We start from the raw sequence: 23,421 nt of genomic DNA, 5'->3' as shown, positions 1-23,421 counted from the left end.
CCTTGTGCTTGACCACCTCAGCAACCACCTCCTAGTGCCTGTAATATACCAAGGCTTTGTCCTCGCCCATGCTCTTTGCCTACTACACTATTTCTTCCTATCCTTCTCCTGTTTCGAAAATCTCATTTTTATTAAAAATAACGAAATCTTCCTTTCCTCACTGATAAATTCGCTCCAGGCATAGATGGTAGGCTATTTCTGTTCTTTAAGATATTGGGTGGAAAAACGTCTGAAAAAATTGAGACAGTTTAGTTTCTGCAACTACAGAGCCATAACTGGATTATTCTTATCTTTCCTATAAATACTTTCTTCCACTTCGTATGTACATTAAACACAGTGGTGTGCTTCAAGGCGAGATGACTAGCAGTGCAGCCATCACTTCTGCTGATACAGGTCCACTCTACGTTTGAAAACATTAACATCACCATGCGGCCATAATCCCCATGGAGCAATTGCTCAATAAACATAACTACATCAGCCTGAATATTGTGCTTTCCCACAATTTCTACAAACACCTTGACAACATCCTCAGCATTGCTGCACACATCATATTAACCTCTCATTCTATAAGCCCAATATCAGCTTGCACACATTACCCCCACTATACACCTACAACTCACACACAGCGATTAATCAATAAACATACCTACTACAGCCTGAATATTGTGCTTTCCCAAAATTCCATTAACATCCCATTTAACTGCGCTTTCCACAATATATAACTCCAAAAAGTAGAACAGTCACAGATCACCCTTTGTACATGGTGCAAACATTGATGTTCAAGTCCATCCAAAGCCTGATCTCCAGAATGATCAACTCCATCTCACAAACTGTCCTCCTGTGCCTCCTCAGATTACAATAGTTTCTCTAGTTTCCCATCTTAGTTCTCCTAGTCCTGTTCTTTCCCCCTTCACTGCCACCATAAAAACTCCATCTTGTCTGAGATGAGAACTTTCAAAACACTGACCACCTTGAAGCAACTGAAAACAACCTCCCCTTGGGCTGGAAAGCTCCCTCATTTAAGCAGGAAACGGGGCAATTCAAGGACTTTTAACTCTATGTTGAAGTAAGGTATTGCCGTAAAACTGCGGGGCATATTACCAACAACTAGCGATAATTATCGCTATGTTGGTTTAGCGGCGATATTTTTATCGCCGAGCTGCGGCGATTTTTATCGCTTAGGAACCTTGCTATTATCAAGGTATATCTTCTAAGCGTTAAAAATCGGCCGAAATGCATGAATAGCGCTGAAAAGTCAGCGATATTCATGCATTACCGAGCTAATGCTCTTAGCCATGTTATCCACCTACCATTGAATAACATGGCTAAGAACTGCTCAGGGGCAGGTGTTAGCTTTTGGAGATATTCGCGCTTAGTGCGAATATCTCCAAAAGTTGGTAATAGGAGATAGCGATGTTAGCGACTGTTTCCAGTCGCTAACATCTTGGCACGCCCACTTTGCATGTCATTAGTGATAAATATCACTGACATGCAAAGCGGGGCCCAAGATGGTCGCTATCTCCTACTAGCTGTCGCTAACTGGTGTTAGCGACAGCTAGGTAATAGGGAGATAAGTTTATCTCCGCTTTCTTGGCTTTTAAAGCCAAAAAAGCGGAGATAAATCCCTTGATAATATACCCCTGCATATTCCTGCAGATTGTTGCTGCATGCAGCTTCTGACATTATCCTATGTGCACACATTGACTCAAAAGCAAACTGGAGCAGGTTACAGTGTTACTAATCAAAACTGGGTGGAAGGCATTTGAATAGTACCCACTGCCCCGATCGAGAATAACTTCATTATTCTAGGGCCTGGTTGTGGAGGGGGGGGAGTGGTGTTACAGCAGAGATTTTGTGCGTACAATTAAATAATGAAACCACAAGCAGGCGGCTTTCACTGAGTATGCAATTTGTCATTGTGTCTGGGATGCATTTTGAGGCACAAGTGCTAAGAGCCTAAAGGTGACTATCTTTTCTGTTTCTGTTTGTGTTTTAACACTTTTTTTAGTCAGGCAAGCACAGTACACCTTCCTGAGTGAAATTAAAATCACATATTGCACTTAAACATAATATTATGCCTAGAACATGTATTCTGAATTATTTCAAACTACATTTCATCTCTGAAATTCAGACACAAAGGGCCATATGTATCAACATTCCGTTTTGCGATTCCTAAATAGCGATTTTTAAGGAATCGCTATTTAGAAATCGCAAAATGGTATGTTTGTAGAAATTAGCTTCTTTTTAGCGATTTCTTAACATTCCTTAATTGCGATTAGCAAATTGCTTATCGCAATTAAGGAATCATTTCCCATTCATTTCTATGAGCCAGGGGGCCCTAAGGAATGAAGGGGAAATTTGCGATTCGCAATTTGCTAATCGCAAATTGTGAATATTTTCAAGGGTGCAGGGGTGTCTAAAGGACACCCTGTTGCACCCCTGAAATCGGCATGGGTGGACATGTGGCGCACATACATGCCCTAAGGGCATGTATGTGCGTCACATGGCACTTAGAAAATAGAAAAAATATGCATTTTGAAAGGAATTCGCAACTTGCCACCAACTAGAAGTTGGTGGTAAATTGCGATTCCTTAAGGCCAATTTGCTATTTTTTTGGCTTCTTTCATTGCATTTAAGGAATCACAAAATGTGCGATTCCTTAAATGCAATCACAAAATAAGGAATCGTAAATTATGCGATTCCTTATTTTTAAAGCACATTTCCTTCATACATACCATTTGTCCAAATTGCATTTGCAAACGCCGAAATTCTGTGAATTTCGGCGTTTGCGAAGTCAATTTGGCTTGATACATATGGCCCAAAGAGAGATATCTGTTTTTCACTGAGAGTTTAACCCCTTCCATGCTCATGAAGAGCTCAGCTAGTCATGCAGCACAGTGCTCGTGTGCTTATGACGAGCTGATTATTACAGGAGTTAAATCCATCACCACTATTTAATCTATCTGACCTCGTTCTCACCACCTCGGAGATAGCTGTCCTTGAAAAAGGACTTTCATTTGTCCCTGTAAGACCAACGGACTTTGTGAAAATGAAGTTGGAAGCGACAGAGTTTTGCCGCAAAATAAGGCTTAAAATGTTTTTTCAAGAGACATCAGAGGCACAAAGAATGGAAGTCACGGGCCTTCGGAATAAATCATCGTTCTGCCCACCAATATGTAAGACACCGAAAGAGGTCATTACTTTCGAGAGGACTATATTGTCAGGCATATCAGCCCTCCAGAGGAAGAAACAGTATATAAATTACAATTAATCGAGAAATGAGAAAGATGCCATCAACTCACTCAAGAATGACAAAACACTAGTAATTAAACAGGCGGATAAAGGGGGAGCGGTAGTACTTTGGGACATCAACAAGTACAAAAAAGAAGTGAGACGCCAACTTGAGGACCCCACTTGCTACAGAAAGATCAATTATAACCCCACAAAAGAATTGCAAAATGAACTGTTTTCTATCCTTCAGGATGGGTATGATATAGGGATCCTGGGACCAAAAGAATTTGCCTTTCTCCAAAACAAGAATCCTAGGATACCGGTGTTTTACGTCCTTCCCAAGATGCATAAGAACGTAAATGATCCACCAGGACGCCCAATAATATCAGGGTGCGAATCACTGACTGAACCGGTAGCCAAATATATAGACTTCTTCTTGAAACCACTGATTGAAAAAATTCCGGCTCATTTAAAGGACACAACAGCTTTTCTGAATGAAATAACATCAATACAATTTGACGAGACTAGCCAGCTAATGGTTACAATGGACATAGTCTCATTGTATACCCAGATCCCCCAGGACCAAGCTTTGGAGACTTTATCAGTTTTCTTGGATCAAAGAGAACAACCCACCAGAGTACCCACAAGTTTTTTAGTAAGATTGGCCAAATTTGCCCTGCAAAAAAACTATTTCCAGTACGATACTGACTTCTTTTTCCAAATAAGGAACGGGAGGCTTTATTAATAATGAAGTATAATACTGCCCTTAATGGCCTGAACGAGATTTCTGAAATCTTTAGGGCTATTCCCTAAGTCAGTAATGTATGACATTTGCAATCCTTCTTCTTCACAACACATTTGGGAGTGATGATAGAGCTAGTCTAGGCTGGTATTAGAGGATTAGAAATGTTGAGGTTGTTCTAATTAGGTAACTACGAGGTGGGCTTTTTGGACCCAAATAATATTTCTCATTTATTGTCTACATCACTTTGGGGTGCGATAAGCAGGCAGGGTTAAGGGACTCAGTACCCTCTGACCCATGTGCATGTTGCCGGGGTTTTAGATTGAGTCTTCAGACTGGGACTTCATCGGCGGCTGCGTCGATCGGGTTAGTGCATTAATTTATAGAGATTTTGTTTACATTGTGTTTCTTTCTTCCTCCCCCTTTTTTAATTAAAAAGAAATGCTTCTCCAATCATTATTGAATCACTTACAGAACAGTGTTTAAGACCACATATGTACATTCCTTTAACTCTCAATAAAGTTGCATGAAGTTTAATATACACTGCCCCTTTAAGACAGTACCCGATTACGAATATATGTTATGGTAATTGATTGTTTTGTATTGTATATTTTTGTATATGCACAAAAAAGAATTGCTTAAAACCAAAAAAGTAACAAGAAAGTGACTAGTGAAAGAAAAAATAAAAAACTAGTGACGTTATAACAAACGGACCGTTATGTTTCATTCATATAGGGTTTAACAAAGGATGTTTTTGTAAGTTGAGTCCAGTATTGGCACTTGTGTTGTTTATTACTTATAGTTGGCTTAGCCTTGCTGGGTTAAGAGTCAAGACCCTGTGTTGTTTATCTGTTTTTGCAGCATACGGACCTATAACAAAATCGGCCGAAAACCGGCCCTGGCAAACAGCGCGGCCGGGCCCCCCTCCCCCCGGGGAGGGGGGCCGGCCGAGCACTTTTCCAGGCCGGTTTTGGTTCCCAGTCTGGCCATGCTTTTGTGGGTTCTGCTGCACTCCTGGCAGCCCCCACAATACAAAGGACACTTTCCTGGTGGTGCCACTGGGTACATTTGGAAATATGCACATGAGTTCTACATTGTTGGAAGTTGCAGGGGGAGCTCCAAATGTCCCATTGCCCATGCTGCTCCCTTACACCTGGCCTGACTGCACAGGGCCAAAATGAGATTCAGCAGTTCTCTCCTCCTGCCCACGGGAAGTGCAGGTGGGAACAGCTACTTCAGTGCGCCCGCCCACTTTTAGGCAAGTACGGGGAGTAAAAGCGCAGATCTATGCTCCCAGGGCTCTGGCCTGCCCCGATACCCTCTGATAGGACACTATGCATCTTTGGTCACAGGGAAGATGGGTACCTGGGGCTATTTTGAAATAATAGTGCACGAGCGCATTATTTTTATGTTGTTGGTGCACGCCCCCTCCCAGTCACCAGTACTTGCACTAGAGACTTGGCCATCCCTCGTGCTATTTTTTGGCAATCTGTGGAACATGTTACTCATGTCCTGGCCGAACTCGGTACCCCTGGGTAAACTGCATTGCTTCTGTTATTTTCTCTAGCCCCATTGGGCCATTTTTGAAATATTGAAGACCATTTTGCTCCTGATGGCCATCCTTAGCCAATGGAAGCATGAATTTCAGGCAGGTGGAATTTTCCAATTGTCGTGAGAGCTTTATTTTTACTGCTCTCCCTTCTGGCACAGGGACTATCTCCTGTCTGGGCATCTAGCACTTCTCCTGTGCCTAGGGTCTTCCTTAGACCTCCTGGTTGGGTACTTATAGAGCATTTGGGTTGGCAAAAGTCAGGGGCTCCCTCTTTCTGAAGCTCATATTCATGCAGGGTCAGGACACGAAAGATCAAGGGGAGCCCTCAAGGATCCTCCAAGCAGGTTCATCCTCTACTGTCCCTCGCAGGATGTAGAGAGGCCAGTGCCACTGTCCCTGAGGGAACCGATTCTACTCCCTGAGTGCCTTCTGAAGTCCAACAGTCCTTTAGTACATCTCTGCAGGAATCAGGCGCCATCTCTCTTCCAACTGGGCATTCCTTCTGCATTGTTTCCTCCTGTACAGACTGTTCACAAAAGTATTTTCCTTGTACAGGGGCTTTTAAGTGTGGGTGGAAGTTCCAGAAACTAGGTGCCTCTGCCCAATCCTAGGGTGGCGCATCATCACTCCACTCAACTCCAGCTCCCCTTAACAGCATTGTGGGAATTTCTATGACAAAGCCATCAAAAGATGTGTTGAAAGACCTTCTCTGAAGCCTAAGCCAAGCCCTAAACCACAGCTGCCTGGCACTTTCCCTCCAAAACTTCAAAGACTGCCTATTGAAAGACCTTCTCTGAAGCTTAAGCCAAGCCCCTAACTGGCACCACTGCCTAACCTCTTCTCTCGAAACATTCAAAAGCAGTCCCTCCTGTGACTGTCTCAAGAGATTTGGTTAACCTCTTTTGTTTCAGTAAGGTTGAGCCTTCCAAGGGTAAGGGCAGTGAGAAAAATAATTAGCATATGCAGAGTCTGTCAACAGCCTCTCCTCTTCCAAGGAACAGGCCTAATTAGTAGCATAAGACCCTATTGTAAGGGGAGACTTTTGATCCTCAAGCTTATCAGCAAAATACTTATTTTGTCCCAGCAGGGTGAGACAAAGACCCGAATTTAATTAGGAGCAAAGTCAGAGAAAATTACAGATTTTAAAGGGCCACAAGGAATGCAGATAACAGGAAATTCATATATGCAATTGGTATCTTGATTTACCAATCGATTGGTGCATCACACTCGTCTCCAGGCTTAACTATGGCAAAACTGTACTTTGGTGCAGATATCACCCACAGCATGAAATGCAGAGAACCACTCTTCTCACTTCAGTGAAGAACCACGGATGTACACGCTCAGACTATAAATGTTCACTCATATTAAGGCCTGCCCAGGTCTGCACCAATCCATGGAGGGCCCGTTCTGTGTCAGAATTCCTGTGTGCAGATACAAGACTGAGTGTTAGGGTAGTCTTACAAGCTAAGCCCAGACATGTGCACAGATGTTCACATGCAACCAGCCCAGTGTCTTTTACCGTAGCTGTACAGCAGCCGACATTGTCTTAAAAGGCAGACACTGGCAGTTGGCACTCTCAATCCATTGTACAAGAGATTACAGTGAGTAAGACTCTAGTGAGACTCACTCACAGTAGAAGTCACTATTTGGGTATTACATTACTCACAATATCAGCATGACTTCAAGTTTTGAACCTGTATGTTATGCTACAATTCAATGGATCTGTTGATTACTCCCATCCAGAAGGGTCTGGATAGCTCACAATAACAAAGAGTAGTTAACGCTCTGCCTTGCTGGAGGCATATCATGTGTACAGTGTGTTGGCAAATACAGTTGATAAAATGTATGTGAAACAAGCAATGACAAAGCCAACTTGCACTTGTAAACTAAAGAATGCAGTAATGTATGTCTGCTGAGTGCTAAACTATTTATTTTAAAATGATTGCTTTGTGCATACAAGCAATGAATGAGATAACGAATCAAATGCCTGATTGGTACACTTTTCAGATGTAAAATTAATTCCCCATTCATTACAATGTCGGTGGAAGGATTCACCAAATGAACAATAGGAAGAAAATGAGACAAAAATACTCCTGGGGTCTCATCCGAGATGTGATTGACAGTGTCTCCAGCCAGTGGCTGATGGTTTGTGAGCTAAAGAAGCGCATGGCTGAAGGTAGCTGAACCAAAGCCTGTTAGAATATGCATGGAATACAATGGGCCTGTGAAACAGAAACATTTACGACTACAGGAACCAGTACCACAGGAATCCTCTTTTAGGTATTCCTACATGTGTTTGTGAATCAACCCCTAAATATAAACTCCTCGCGAGTAAAAGTGGAAGGACAGCAGAGTCCTTTCTCCGTGCACTAACTATAGATGAATATTTCGATTTTATTTCTATTTGAGATGTTTTACGGTCAATTCACAAAGGCACGTAAGATTAAGTAAAAATGGTCTGCAGAAGTACTACTTTATGTACTCCAAAATCCTTTGTGACTAGCCCTCCAGATGTTTGCCATAAATGGTGCAAACACCATTGCATATCAAGACTAAAGATGCTTCAATTCTCTTTGGTTGCTGTGTCTAGTACAACATTCTTTCTACATATTCAAATGTTAAAGAATGACTGCCTGGTTCAAGAGCTTTTGCATGTTCAGGCTAAAACTGCAACTTAATGTGTTGTTAGAAGTACACCAGCCACAATAAGTTATAGAAAGAATCCAATTTGAATCTCGTTTAGACCAGTAAGGGAGCAAATAAGTAAAAGCTGGAAACCAACACTTAATGTTTCAGTGTTGGATTTCACCTTCACTTTGTGGGGCAGAGGTACCACTTACTCCACACTCGTAAAAGAACTCTCACTGTCGGCAAGGATTTTTCCTGCAAAGTGTCTGTCTTTATGATAAGTAGAAGTAAGACACAGTAGAAATTCCACCATGCTCCTGGCAGACTGCCTTCCTATGTGGCCACTTGGAATATACCCCCAAGAAGAGACATAGTAAAGCTCCATATTACATGTGTTCATGGGGACATGTCGCTCTACCTCAGCAGCAACCAAAACAGCCCACCATGAAAGACATGGTATGGAACGGTCAGTCTAGATTGAGGGGTTACTCATAGCACTCCTAATTGACCTCATGGTAGCTGGAAAAGGCTCTGGCAAATGGATTTGTGACGCGGCTCATCTGCCATTCTCATGATAGGTGGGAGGGACAGCAGAAGGTGTGGATAGATCACTCACCAGTTTATGGTAAGATTCCTGGCATTCAGAATGCAGACACAAGAACAAGGGCTGCCAGTGACTTCAACATTACAACATTAACAGAAAATCGCGCTGTCAGTGAAAATGGCACTGAAAGGTTTTCCGTCAAATAAAACACTATTTTACACTGCATTCACAACAGCTCCAATGAACTGTGTTAAGTGTTTTTCTGCGCATGTAATACTAAGGGCAGAGTGGATGATGATGCTCCCAATGTTGTGCTCACATGGAAAGTAAAGTGCTCAAGTTTGCTGGCATCTTGAGCATAACAATGCGCCAACGCAATTGAACCAGGACCTATTAAGCGTTGCTCGAGACTTCAGTGGTTATTCTGTTGTCCATAAAGTACTGGGATGCTGTGTTTCTTTGACAACACTTCTGGGTAATACATCAGGAGACAACATTGATAGGCACAACATTTAATAACAGTTTGTATTTACATGATAAAGGACTACAGATTCTGGGTATAGAGCGATGAATTTGAAGGTTGTGTAGTCAGCTGAGCGATCAAGGTAGCCTGGAGAATGTACAAGGGCGCCACTTTGCACTTTCATGCTGTAGTTGACTGGACAATACCACTGTAAGCATTTACACTTTTGTAAAACAATAAATACATTTGAGAAATGTGCTGCATATTAATCTGAATCCTATTGCAAAGCAAATTAATGCAATGTGCATATGGGGAGGGGCTGGTGGGGGGGAGGGCGATTCTGAATGGCATTGGAGTACTACTTCACTTACTCATAAACACCTTTCGGAATTGGCTATGATATGTCCAACATCCTATAAGTAAAAGTAAAAAGAGGGCACAGTCCTTTCAAATTTGTGCAAACTACATATGAATATTTATTCACTATTCCCATTTTAGAATCAGTGAATATTGCCCACAGTGTGCTACAGAATAGAGGCATGGGAGATTACCTTAAATAGTCTGAGTGACTTTATAGGTTGTCATTGTGTTGTGCATCCTGTTATATTGCATACAGGCCTATGTATGGGATCTTGTGCTATATGTCCACCAATAAAATCATGTGTTTCTCTTCTTTTTTTGTAGTATTTATATAGCATGAGTTCCCCAAGGGCAGAGACACTGTTTATAAGCCTGAGCAATATGTAACAAGCAATCAAGAACAGTACACAGAACATGAGAAAAGTGTGTATCATCTTTGGAAAGAGGGAAATAGAGGAGAGAGTATAACACAAGCATTGGAAATGCAATAGTTCTCTCATGTGTTGGAGCTGGAGCTATAGGCATTATAAATGCCAATGTTATAACCTATGCAATAGATATGCCCTCCCCACCTTAACACCTTCGCTGCGGCAGATATTTCGCCGCAGCGCTAAAGGGGCGGGGATAAGGGGGAGGGGGGGCCGTGCGGCGCGCCCATGCTGGTGACGGAATCGTTTCGTCACCAGCCTCGGTTGAGCTGTTGAAGAGACAGCGCAAGCACTGCCTAGACGAGACCTAAAAAGCACTAAAGCAGAAATGCTAACAATTACAAAAAGGAAAAAGTGTCCACACAATGTCAACCAATGATAAGGAGGGACCATAGGCAGGCACGATCATCAGGAATTTAATTTTTGAAATCCATCTCAAAACGATACCTGTTATCTTGGGAAGGAATGCATTGAGAGGTGTAAAGGGAAAAAAAGGTTATAAGAGAACAGATGGGATGGGAGGTGCAGTAGAACAAAAGAAACTAGCTACTGGGACAGTATACGTGTAGTATGTGCCTGCACAGAAAAATCGATTGTGTTTTTTATGACGGCCCTCACCCACCAACCTAGTTGGTGGCATGCTTGATCATCGGGCCCAACCCGAGGCACCCAACGGAGCTCCTGACCAGATCATAGGTGTTCCAGTGGGACCGAAGACTACGCCAAAGTGCATAAGAGTCTCGGATCACCAGCAGAGACCCTTGGAGTTTGTCTTTTGTAGCTAGGCGTAAAAACTGAGAGGAAACACCTCTCACATTTATAGCACCTTAGTGTGTGCTACACATACAGGGTACTGACAACATATAAGCCCCCTGTACCACCCCCACACAAAAAAGGTCCTGGAGAAAGCCACTTTAAAAAAAGGCCTGGCTGAAACTAGTTGACCGCACTGGATGTCGGAGACCATAAGTCCCTCCCTACATGTCCTAACGCCTTTGTTTTTAATTCTGCCTGGGGCCCATTAATAAAGTCATCTTTCGGGACCCCTCAGACAGCATTTTAAAATCTCACTCAACACACCAGCACTGCAAACTCACGTGCTATAACCTGCTCTGCTGTAACCAGGCGTCGCAGCACACCTGAGGCACACTCGGTGCCTCGGGTGGGGCCTGATGATGAAGCATGCCATCAACTAGGTTGGTGTGTGAGGGCCTTCATAAAAAAACAATTGGTTTTTCCATGCAGACACATACTACACGTATACTGTCCCAGTAGCTAGTTTCTTTTGTTTTTCATAATCCCTTGGGGAAATGAACTAGCTACTCTAGTTCCTCACTCTCTCCTCTGATTACAAGACCAGGTGCAGTAGAACAGGATGTACCATGTTACAACGCATACCATTACGACTACCTACTGTTACAACGCGACCATTACAACGCATACCATTACAACGCATAGCGCTTTGAGGTGCTGGATAGTGGTAAGTATAATTTACTATTCTAACTCCAGTCCCCGTGGACACTAGGGAAGGTGTTGGATATTAAATTATACTTATTCCCTATCCTAAAGCGCCCCCCAGCGCAATGCGTTGTAATGGTTTGCGTTGTAAAAGTTGCGTTGTAACAGTAGGTAGTCGTAAAAGTTGCGTTGTAACAGGTGTATACCAGTAGAACACCTTCAGCTTACGGCCCTTAAGACTATGAGGGAGACAGAAAACATAATTTGTTGTTTTGGTGTTTTTTTAGGTAGTAGTAAGAGCACCCAGGCGGAACTTCAGGAGGAGCCATGGTCTATATTTTTGAGCTCCGCTCTGAGATGGATTGATCCAAAGATGGAAGTTTCTTAAGAATTTGTGTCTTGGAGCTAAAGTACTACAATGGCTAGCACTGTATTGAAGAGATTCATTGCTTAGGATTTTGGGCGCATGGCAGGTATAATTTTTAATGTAAAAACAAAAATAAAAACACACACACAGATAGCATTGGTTTTAAACTTTAAGCACTATGCGTGAAATCTTTTAGTACAACAAAATGGCAAGCAAATCTGGGGAAAACATTAATTGCTGCAAGCAGATGTAGAAAGGATGCACTCCCCCATGACAATGTATACTGTAACCCTGCTGTCCTTCCTTAGAATTTTGAGCTGTTGATTTTGAGGTGAATCACTTTGATAAAAATCTACCCAAGGTTTCATAGTTTACACATCTGACGTGGAATGTATCACTTCTATTGGTAGTTCCTTATACCAGTGCCCCTTTTGGTAATGCATCTCATAGTTCAAAGAAGCAGACTTTAACTGGAAGTAGGTCTCTCTCAATGGCACCAGAGCTCATATAATGCCAGTTCTTATTCGTATTGGTCAAATGATCACAAATGTCAGATTCAAGAGGTTCTCTCATATACGTTCCAAAAAACGAACTGTCCAATGTGTTTGCAAGACATACTGTGAAATATCCAAAGATTAACACCTTGGGTGCTTGGGCTATTTTCCTCCTGTGCTGGAGGTCAATGTCAATAGATGGACTCATGGCGAGCTCAGCTCGTCATGAGCACACGAGCACCGTGCATCATGATGAGCTGAGCTCGTCACGAGCATCGAAGGGGCTAATTCCCATGAGAGTATTACATCATAAAAGAAAACGGATTCTAATCAGTGCTCCTCTTCCATAGAGCGCTCTGTAGTCATGTACAGATCACTTTACCTCAACTGCCTTATCTGGAAAAATTGGAAGTGGTAGGAAGCAAGCTCAATGCCATTATAAAGTAGGAGGTACACCAAATTGGAAAGCCAACAAGTCAAACATGTTTTAAAAGCCAGTTGTGAATGCAGACAGCCACCTGTTGTTTTCTTCTTCACAATCTGATTTGTTTTGTGCAGTAATGTGAACATCAATTTCAAGCCCCAGTGCATAAATGGGCCCAAGGAAGGAACACATTCAGAATTAGGCCCCACTACAATGCACTTGTAGATCAACAAGCCAATGCTAACAGTAGTAGTTTGAGTAAGTTGCAGAGCAAATTGCCTTGCACTGTGATGGGTTTTCCCAGTGTTTGCTAATAGCCTTGATTGAGCTCACATGTCCTTGCTGCATTGACTCATAGGCAAAGCCAAGAAGTCTGGCCTTGGTAAACTGGTGTAATTTACTCTTTTACTTTGTTTTATTACAAGCTTATGCCACACACACAAAAACTACCACCCTACAAAAATATAGCGATCATATACTGGCAATAAAAATGTTAAATAAAAAAAAACTCTGGGCTACAATTTTAATAGAACTGTTTGATTGCTTCCTGGCAAGCAGCTGCACCTCAATTAGGATCTATTTTCTTTGTGGGGGGGGGGGGGGGGGGGGGACATTGCAAAAAATGTACTATTGGCATTGAATTACTTTAAGCTGAAAACATTATTCAGTTACACAAAGGGGACTTAAAATAATCACTCGCAAAGGAAACAGGGCGGGTTTTAATATGCCAATGCACATAAACACAGGCTTTCACAAAAGCTGTTTACAGGCATCGAATGCACGAATTTTGTTCAGTACATTAAAGCTGGCCCTACAAGCTTTGCCAATGCTGAGGGAAAAAAAGGAACAACAAAATTGCTTGCATGTATATACTGCATATAGGGGTTAATCTGAATGTGACAAATAGAGTGATGATTGAGTGTACATTTTAAGTGTAAAAAAAGTCCCTTGTGCACTCTAATGGAAGTAGTTCACAGAAGGAAGAATTATACACCAATCAGCCAATAGCGTGATGTGACATATTAATACTCCTCTGGATTGAACCAAAACAAACTATGAATGATTTCCCCACTTGATGTACGCGATCTCGGAGACTGTCTCCCAAAACATCCCCCTTTAAATGTATTGAGCTCTGTTGCTTTCTGGGTATGTTCCTCGCATATAAATGCTAATACTTGCTGCTGAACGTATCAATGAACAGAAAGGGCAGCTCCAAAGCCCCTTTACCTATATATGTGTTTGTTACTTAGGATTTTTTGTAGATCACAAAGGGCAGTAGAAAAAACGAAAGCCATCTCTAAACCAGACCTTATGAAAAGGCACTGTTTATGGAAGCCTTGCCAAGCACCCAGATGAACAAGTTGAAAAGGTACAAATGCAAAGAAACTTAAAGTCAAAGATTATCCAGTCTATAGGAGAGATCTAAGTTTGCAAAAATGTATGTATCGGAGGCAAATGCAGAAAACCCCCAGTGAGACAGAATGTGGTGATGTGAAACACACATTGGGGATATTATCAAACATTAATGGTGAAACTGTGCCTACCGCATGCCTGTTTTTGTCTGCCTGGAGAATGCTGGAATAAGCTTACATTTCTGCACATCAACAGCAGTAGCTTTCCAGCATTGGGCGTCTTGTACTTTTTCATGGCTTTGCTTACTAGTATATTCTGAGTAGTTAGGCCTCCTGCTAAGTCAAGGTAAGTGTCACATTCTTTATGTGAGGTGCAGGCATCCAAAGCAAAGTAACAGATACTCGTTTTATCAAACTAAACCGATGGTGAAAAGTATGACTTAAAAAAATTTGATGAAACTATGACATTAGAAGTGCTTCTGTTCAGGTAATGTTGAAGTGCTGGTATGAACCATAACAAAGTTTTTTTTTAGCTCAGTTGTTATTCTTGTAACTTATTTAGAAATAGTGAACAATGGTGTTCATATACGTTTGAAGAAGTGATAAATATAAGAATGAAGCACAATAAATGTTTTTTATGACTTTCAGAACTTCAGTGCATTACCCAAAAACAATAACCGCACACTAAAACAAGAGTAACCCACGTGCAATGTCCTCAATACAAGCAGCCACAATAACCCCTTTGTATCTTGCAAAATCCAACATTCACCGAAATAACATCAATGCTCCATAACGGGTGCACTTTCCCTTTTTCACACAATCTGCAGTAAGGACCTCCAGTCCTCCATACATTGACTGTGTCAGATCAAGTATGTGCATATGTGCTGTCTAGATGGCTCAAAGCACTGGTGGTACCATTTCAAACTTTTTTTTTCTGTGAAGTATTTTTCCATTTGTAAAACCGGTTATCAAACATGTAACAAATCTGCAAGACTATGGCCACACCAGCAGGCCAAAGGAGGATTTTGTAACAAAAATTACCGTTCCTTTCTGATTTGGATTCCCGTCATTTGCTATTGGAAAAGGATACACACTTTGGGAAGCCAGTAAGATACATTTCTTGCACGAGTTACAATTGCACTGCAGGAATGTTGAACTCTATTAAATACCCGTAACGCATTTCAAAGATGCAAATATATCAAGTTAAACTATGGTCCCACACTTAATCTCTAGATAGGCCAAACTATTTGTGTTAATTAAATGAGCAAAGGGGGAGAAGATTAGACATTTATGTGTTGCAAAGTTTCTGAAAATTCAACAGACCAACCCACATCACTATTCAATGGTCTAGGCTGCATCTGACATGACTACCTATTCAAAGATAGTTTATTTCGAGACATACCCCCAGATGCATCAGCAACCCATTTTGTGATTCATTAATAACGAAAAATACCGAATCGCTATTAAATAGCAAAATGGAATGCATCAAGAAATCACTAAAGAAATAGCGATTTCTTAGAATTCCTTAATTTCGACTCGCAAATTGCGAGTCGCAATTAAGGAATACCTCCCCATTCATTCCTATGGGCCTAGAGGCCCATAGGAATGAATGGGAAGACAATCTCAATTTGTGAATCGCAATTAGAGAATCACACATTGAGATTGCGATTTCAAGGGTGCAGGGGTGTCCTAGGGACACCCTGTTGCACCCGGGAAATTGATCTGTGCACATATGTTGCGCACACACATGCCCTTAGGGCATGTGTGTGCGCAACATGAAACTTTGAAAAATGCCCTTAATGCATTTTTCAAAGTTTTTGCAAATTATCATGAAGTTGTACTTCATGGTAATTTGCATATCCTATTAGCGAATTCGTTATTTTTAAAATTTTCATGCATTGCATTTAAGGAATCTCAATTTGAGATTCCTTAAATGCAAATAATCGCAATTTAGTGATTTTTCAATTTGCGATTTTTGCATTTGGGATGATGCATCCCAAATGCAAAAATACCGGTTGCAAAGGGGCAGATTCTGAGAATCTGCCCCTTTGCGAGCGTATTTTTGTTTGATGCATCTAGCTGTATGTCCATAAAAACCATATAGATAAATTACAATGTCACAGGCTAGAAATTAATATAACGCGTAGAAATCAACCTTAAAATTGATGATGCACACAAATTAGGATAAAATGTGTGTAATCGGTATAAAATAAGCAAAGGAATAAGAACTTCTGTTACAGAGCACATGTGCCCAATTTAACCTCCAGTCAGCAGAGTGTGGAAAAGCAGGCACAGTTGCAGGAAAGCATGTTGTGCATGCAATAGGAGAAAATCACTTAAAACATACTGAGTACAACACAAGTAAAAGGGCCAGTCCTCATGGGAGGTTACAAAAGTAGAAAAGGCGCTACTAAGGATGGACTACTAAGCATATTCACAAATCATAAGCAACCATTTAGAAAGGACTGTAACAGGAGCCAATTGAGAAGATGGGTGAAAAATGGGCGGAGCTTCAAGTCCATACCAAAATACAGCATTTCTTGAAGAGGCAGAGCAAGCGCTACCTAGTCAAGACCTAAAAAGGGGCTGACCTACCATGGAAGGACTGCAGAATCTGCCCAAAACCAGTCTGGGAGAAAAGTGGGATTTAAAGAGAAAAATGTAAAGGCCTGGTTTTGTCTATGGTCTACTCGTTAACTTTTATGTTTTCATGCTAAGATGTTCCTCGCCAGGTAGAATAAGAAGCGTGACAAGCTATGGGAATATATTGATAATTAAATATGTAGAGCGCTAGTTAAAAGGCCGAGGTGTCTTGATAAAAGAAATTCCAAAATTCTGGTCTAATCTTTTCTCTCCTAAAATTGGAGAAGCAGCTTAATGGTAAAGGCCATTTATAGAGTCCATAATAGACTTGGTAAGGATTACTAGAGGGCCAGCCACAGCTAATGGCGGAAGAACTGCTGACTATTTACCCCTCCAATGTTAGACTTCTTTCATACCCGGATCATGTGAACTGCTTTCTAGAGGCATATTGTGTTTCATTAAGGGATGGTGAAACCGTAAAGGAATTTCCTCCACAGTTTCTTACATTTTTAGAAATGTGTAATCTGCTCGAATTTCACAAAGTTTCTGAAGGTTAAAAATAATAAACAGCAGCAGAAAACGTCGATAATAGTGGCTGTCAGGAGAAAATCCCTGAAAACATTCTCACACGAAAAAAAGTACTTGCAAAACTTTTTTTATGTGGAGAACTCCTTCCACAAGGGAAGTAGGACTAATTTGGCAAACTCACCAAATTGCAAAATTGGACGAACAGTGAAGATTACCACCCACTGTCTACTTCGAAGCCAAACTTTGAAACTTCACCCACTACGGTTGTTCTTCTTCATTAAAGAAGAATAAACAAAAGATGTAAAGGTTTAGGATAATGCGGTACTCTGTAGTTATGTACTATATAGTGGGTATGTTTGCCTTCGGTCCTTTGGTATACAACTCGTGTGATACTACTCGGTCCCTTGGTATACAACTCGTGTGATACTACTCTATGAATAATATATGTAAAACTAAATATAAGCTTTCGGCACAAAAACATGAGTGGAAGACTGATGCAGTGTGAACATGTTATAAATGCAAATACAGTGGAATTTTTTTCTCATTTCTTTTTAAATATGTCATTTAAATGAGAAGCAAACAAAGCTTGTATCAGAGCAGATGAAATACAGAAAAAATACAATATACATGTAATATAATGCCAACCCGACTTAATTATACTCTAACAATGAATGCTCTATCAACAAATGTGAAATATTTGATGAAATAGGGACTTTGCTTTCCAATACAAAGTATTTGTGTGGTACTGTCTTCACTTTGACATTGCGTTGAATCAGAGCCCACAGTGTCCAAGACATACATTGGCCCTACATAAACACGCACGTTTGTAATCAAGGTCTTACCTGATTGCATGTGTTGATGTCTATTCCTCCCTTAATGTACTCCACAACCTTATCCAGATTGCCAGCCCTGGCAGCACGGAGGAAACTTGCGTTGCTGTCCGACTGCAAAGGGAGAGACACAAAAAATGGTTTAAGTCGAGGGCACATGAGAAGACTATGATTTGCACACTACACGGCACATCAAACCAAAGAAACATCAGAGCAAAGGAGATGAAAAAGGTGCATTAATTTTCAGGTTTAATTTGGTTTCTGAACAGGTGAGCTTTTAAAGATGATTTTTAATGATTTTCTAGATAATTTTTACAACAGAAGTTGAGCTACATACATTCTGATGTATCTAAAACAGGAACAAAGTTGAGATTTTTTTTTTATTTATTTTTTTTTGGGTTCTTTTTAGAAAATTAGGACAGTGAACTGAACCTTTGACTCTTCCAATTCAACAAAAATATCACAGTTCTGGTCCTGGCATATATTAGAATCCACAAACTGGTTAGGTAATTTTCCTTCTTTTTTATTTTTTTATTTGAGTTGTCTTGGCGAAAAAAGGTGCTATTTATGTTTCATTTCAATTTAATCCAGGAGCTCGATATATATACAATGTCATTTGTCAAACAAAACACCGAATGGATTTGCCACGCTAAGATCGTAGTGGATTCCTCAGAAATATTTCAAAATAATAAATTGGGGGTACTTGTACGATAGTGCAGTCACATTATACACAAGTCAGTCCAGATAAAACAAAAAGCAATACATTTGCACAAATTAAATGCTTGGGCCTTTTGCTCAAGAAATGTCGTCTGCAAAGTACATCAAACCAACTATTCTTTAACTGTAAAAAATCACCTTGTCATCCTGTTAAAGAAAGTAAAGACGAGAAATCGCTCCACTTTGCAACTTTTGTATAATAACAAAAATACCTACAATCTATTGACTATTTCTTACCCATAAGCCTCTGGATAGAATGTGGCCAGCAGTAAATTTAAGCATCATAAAAAATGGATGTGCTATTGTACCAGCATAACAACATTATACTAAGGGGCATATTGTCAAGCACAGGGTTAACATTATCGCCACTTTAGCGGCAGAAAACTGCTGCTAAAGCGGCGATAAAGGGTTAGATAATATGGCCTAAAGAATTCTCATAGAAGCCCATGTTCACACCAGAACATGGGCTTCTATGGGAATTCACAAGGGCATATTATCAAGCCCATTATCACCGCTTTAGCAGCAGTTTTCTGCCGCTAAAGCGGCGATATTGTTAACGTCGTTTCTTGATAATATGCCCCTAAGTCTATTAACGTGGAGTGGATTTTTAGATATTTCAACCCTGTAATAGACTTGATTGATAATAACTCATTCCTTGTTTGAATTGAAGCATACTATACAACAACGAAATGCGTTTTAGGCTGATTGGATAAGGACTCCAGCAACAATCCAACATAGACAATTGCAGAACATAAAGCTCCTTTTGATTAACACAATCGTGGTATAAATTATAAATGACTGCATCTCACAGTTCGACAATCCTTTTGAAATCTCAATGAAATAGTTAATTAATTTTTGCAAACTCCAATTTTCGACTTATTAGGGATCAGTGCTGAATCAACAATGCAAAAACAAAATCTCATAGGGTGTTTTTATACAATTAGTTCAGAAATGCTTAATGAACTTCGATCCGAAACCAGCTTAAGAGGCCACATCTCCATGGCATGTGGTGTCAGCATTATCCTATTGTGGTATTGGGAAAGCTCCCAATCCAGAGAAATTTGTCTAATCATTTATTTAAATTATTTTGTGTACAGTTAAGCTTATTTCACATTATACACCAAATAAGATGAGACAACTTCAGGATTCATGCTCGGGTAACTATAAATCACGCTGCACCACTGTCATTGTAATTAACACATTTCGCATGTGTTAATCTGTCTTGCCGTCTGTTTCTGGGATATCCTGCTTTATGTTCTCCTAGTGCTGGGTATGTAGTTTTTTTTTGTTTAAATAAAAGTTAATTTTAGTTTAATGAGCACATTATTTAATATGCCATTGCGTAGACATTAATTTAAACTGAACTCGTAGATAGAAGCCTTGCTTGAAAAGTGGGAAATAACGCTGTGGGCAAATTATTGAAATTTTTTGGGAGAGTGCACGCCTGGGAGCAATGAGCACTAAAAACATAATGCCATGGGATTACTGCCAGTAAAGTGAATAAAAAAAGGCAACTGGCTAGAGAGCCCGCCCAACATGGTATAAGGCCATGTCGCAAATGTTATCCCCAAGCAAAGTATTAAAAAAATTGAGATTGAACTACATATGTTAGCACCCAATTATCCTGATATAATGCTTGAAAGCTTCAAGGTTTTTGAGTAAATCTAAGAGGAAGTATTACAAAACTTCCATACTCCAGTCTACAATAGTACCCAGGAACACTATTTCTCCATAGCTATAAATTATGCATGTGTCTTTATAAGCACCCAATACAAATCTCTGCTTGGGCAGCAAACATATCTATGCAGGGAGAGCAGCACCGAACTCATACACTGCTCCCCAGTGGAAAAATTGAAATACAACATTCTATGCTAGCATAGGCGAACCAGCTATAAGTCCTGTGAAGGACGTACTAACAGGCACACCCTTGTGGATACGACAAAGACAGAACGTATAAGGTCCACATCTGTATTCATTTTACAGCTGGAATCCAGTGTACGACCAGCATTTTGTACTTTACCTCCTCATCCTTTGGTTGTGTATTGACTCTCTGATTTCTGTTGCCGTCAGTCGGGCAGCAGCAGAAAGGAGTGATAGGCAGGGCACTTTAGGTTTAAAGTGTGCATTTCCTTTTGGCCAGTCATCTTGCCAAGGCCAGACAAACATACACATTTTAAACCACTCTAACAGAGCATAGGGCTGGGTTAAAGAGCAGCAAGAGAGGCTGCTCTCACCAATCCTGATGCTGCTCTCATGCAGGATCAGGATTAGCTACTGCAGTTTCCTGGAGCCTGCCTGCATGCCTGCATGTAGAGAACGATTCAGAAAAGGGGGTGGTGATGGACAGAGTATCTGAATTAGGCAGAACACTCCTACCCAGTCCAAAGATCAGGGCTTGATCCATCACCGTTTTTTAGCTCACTGCACCATCCCAGCCTAGAACCTGGCTACATGCAAATTAGTCTGTCCCTGGCCCAGTGCATCATGGGAACAGGGCAGACCAAACTACCAAGCCAATTATTTTACTGGAAAGGAAACAAGCTTCCGGGGACCGGTTTCTGGCATTACAGCCGTCTTCAGTCCGGCTTGCTTGAATCCTGATGGTGCAGTGAGCAAGGGACTCATGTCTGAGCATACCCTTCCACGCTTATGGTGGACAAAACAATTCAGAAAAGGGGGTGGTGATGGACAGAGTATCTGAATTAAGCAGAACACTCCTACCCAGTCCAAAGATCAGGGCTTGATCCATCACCGTTTTTTAGCTCACTGCACCATCCCAGCCTAGAACCTGGCTACATGCAAATTAGTCTGTCCCTGGCCCAGTGCATCATGGGAACAGGGCAGACCAAACTACCAAGCCAATTCTTTTACTGGAAAGGAAACAAGCTTCCGGGGACCGGTTTCTGGCATTACAGCCGTCTTCAGCCCGGCTTGCTTGAATCCTGATGGTGCAGTGAGCAAGGGACTCATGTCTGAGCATACCCTTCCACGCTTATGGTGGACAAAACGATTCAGAAAAGGGGGTGGTGATGGACAGAGTATCTGAATTAAGCAGAACACTCCTACCCAGTCCAAAGATCAGGGCTTGATCGATCACCGTTTTTAGCTCACTGCACCATCCCAGCCTAGAACCTGGCTACATGCAAATTAGTCTGTCCCTGGCCCAGTGCATCATGGGAACAGGGCAGACCAAACTACCAAGCCAATTCTTTTACTGGAAAGGAAACAAGCTTCCGGGGACCGGTTTCTGGCATTACAGCCGTCTTCAGCCCGGCTTGCTTGAATCCTGATGGTGCAGTGAGCAAGGGACTCATGTCTGAGCATACCCTTCCACGCTTATGGTGGACAAAACGATTCAGAAAAGGGGGTGGTGATGGACAGAGTATCTGAATTAAGCAGAACACTCCTACCCAGTCCAAAGATCAGGGCTTGATCCATCACCGTTTTTTAGCTCCCTGCACCATCCCAGCCTAGAACCTGGCTACATGCAAATTAGTCTGTCCCTGGCCCAGTGCATCATGGGAACAGGGCAGACCAAACTACCAAGCCAATTCTTTTACTGGAAAGGAAACAAGCTTCCGGGGACCGGTTTCTGGCATTACAGCCGTCTTCAGCCCGGCATGCTTGAATCCTGATGGTGCAGTGAGCAAGGGACTCATGTCTGAGCATACTCTTCCACGCTTATGGTGGACAAAACGATTCAGAAAAGGGGGTGGTGATGGACAGAGTATCTGAATTAAGCAGAACACTCCTACCCAGTCCAAAGATCAGGGCTTGATCCATCACCGTTTTTTAGCTCACTGCACCATCCCAGCCTAGAACCTGGCTACATGCAAATTAGTCTGTCCCTGGCCCAGTGCATCATGGGAACAGGGCAGACCAAACTACCAAGCCAATTCTTTTACTGGAAAGGAAACAAGCTTCCGGGGACCGGTTTCTGGCATTACTGCCGTCTTCAGCCCGGCTTGCTTGAATCCTGATGGTTCAGTGAGCAAGGGACTCATGTCTGAGCATACCCTTCCACGCTTATGGTGGACAAAACGATTCAGAAAAGGGGGTGGTGATGGACAGAGTATCTGAATTAAGCAGAACACTCCTACCCAGTCCAAAGATCAGGGCTTGATCCATCACCGTTTTTTAGCTCACTGCACCATCCCAGCCTAGAACCTGGCTACATGCAAATTAGTCTGTCCCTGGCCCAGTGCATCATGGGAACAGGGCAGACCAAACTACCAAGGAACAGACTAATTTGCATATAGCCAGGTTCTGAGCTGGGATGGTGCAGTGAGCTAAAAAACGGTGTTGGATCTAGCCCTGATCTCTTGACTGGGTGAGAATATTCTGCCTAATTCAGAAACTCTGTCCATCACCACCCCTTGTTGTTAAATATTTTGTCCACCCTAAGCGTGGAAGGGTATACTCAGATGTGAGTCCCTTGCTCATTGCACCATCAGGATTCAAGCAAGCCGGGCCGACGACGGCTGAAATGCCAGAAACCGGTCCCCGGAAGCTTGTTTCCTTCCCAGTGTAAGAATTGGCTTGGTAGTTTGGTGTGCCCTGTTCCCATCATGCACTGGGACAGGAACAGACTAATTTGCATATAGCCAGGTTCTGAGCTGGGATGGTGCAGTGAGCTAAAAAACGGTGTTGGATCTAGCCCTGATCTCTTGACTGGGTGAGAGTATTCTGCTTAATTCAGAAACTCTGTCCATCACCACCC

The 23,421-nt window shown here is 41.7% G+C and overlaps 1 protein-coding gene across 1 annotated transcript in view; it reads right to left on the bottom strand.

Moving 5' to 3' along the window:
• The window catches only part of ANK2 (ankyrin 2), an 874,236-nt gene that overhangs the window by 744,238 nt on the left and 106,577 nt on the right, over window positions 1-23,421 (bottom strand). Inside the window, exon 2 of the mRNA XM_086962136.1 lies at window positions 17,997-18,098. Coding sequence (XP_086818262.1) covers window positions 17,997-18,098 — 102 coding nt within the window. The remainder of the gene's footprint in view (window positions 1-17,996; window positions 18,099-23,421) is intronic.

Source organism: Lissotriton vulgaris, chromosome 3_1, assembly GCF_964263255.1.
Source record: "Lissotriton vulgaris chromosome 3_1, aLisVul1.2, whole genome shotgun sequence".
Lineage (NCBI taxonomy): Eukaryota > Metazoa > Chordata > Amphibia > Caudata > Salamandridae > Lissotriton > Lissotriton vulgaris.
Note: the sequence above shows the minus strand (reverse complement) of the source record. Positions and strands in the feature narration are given on the sequence as shown.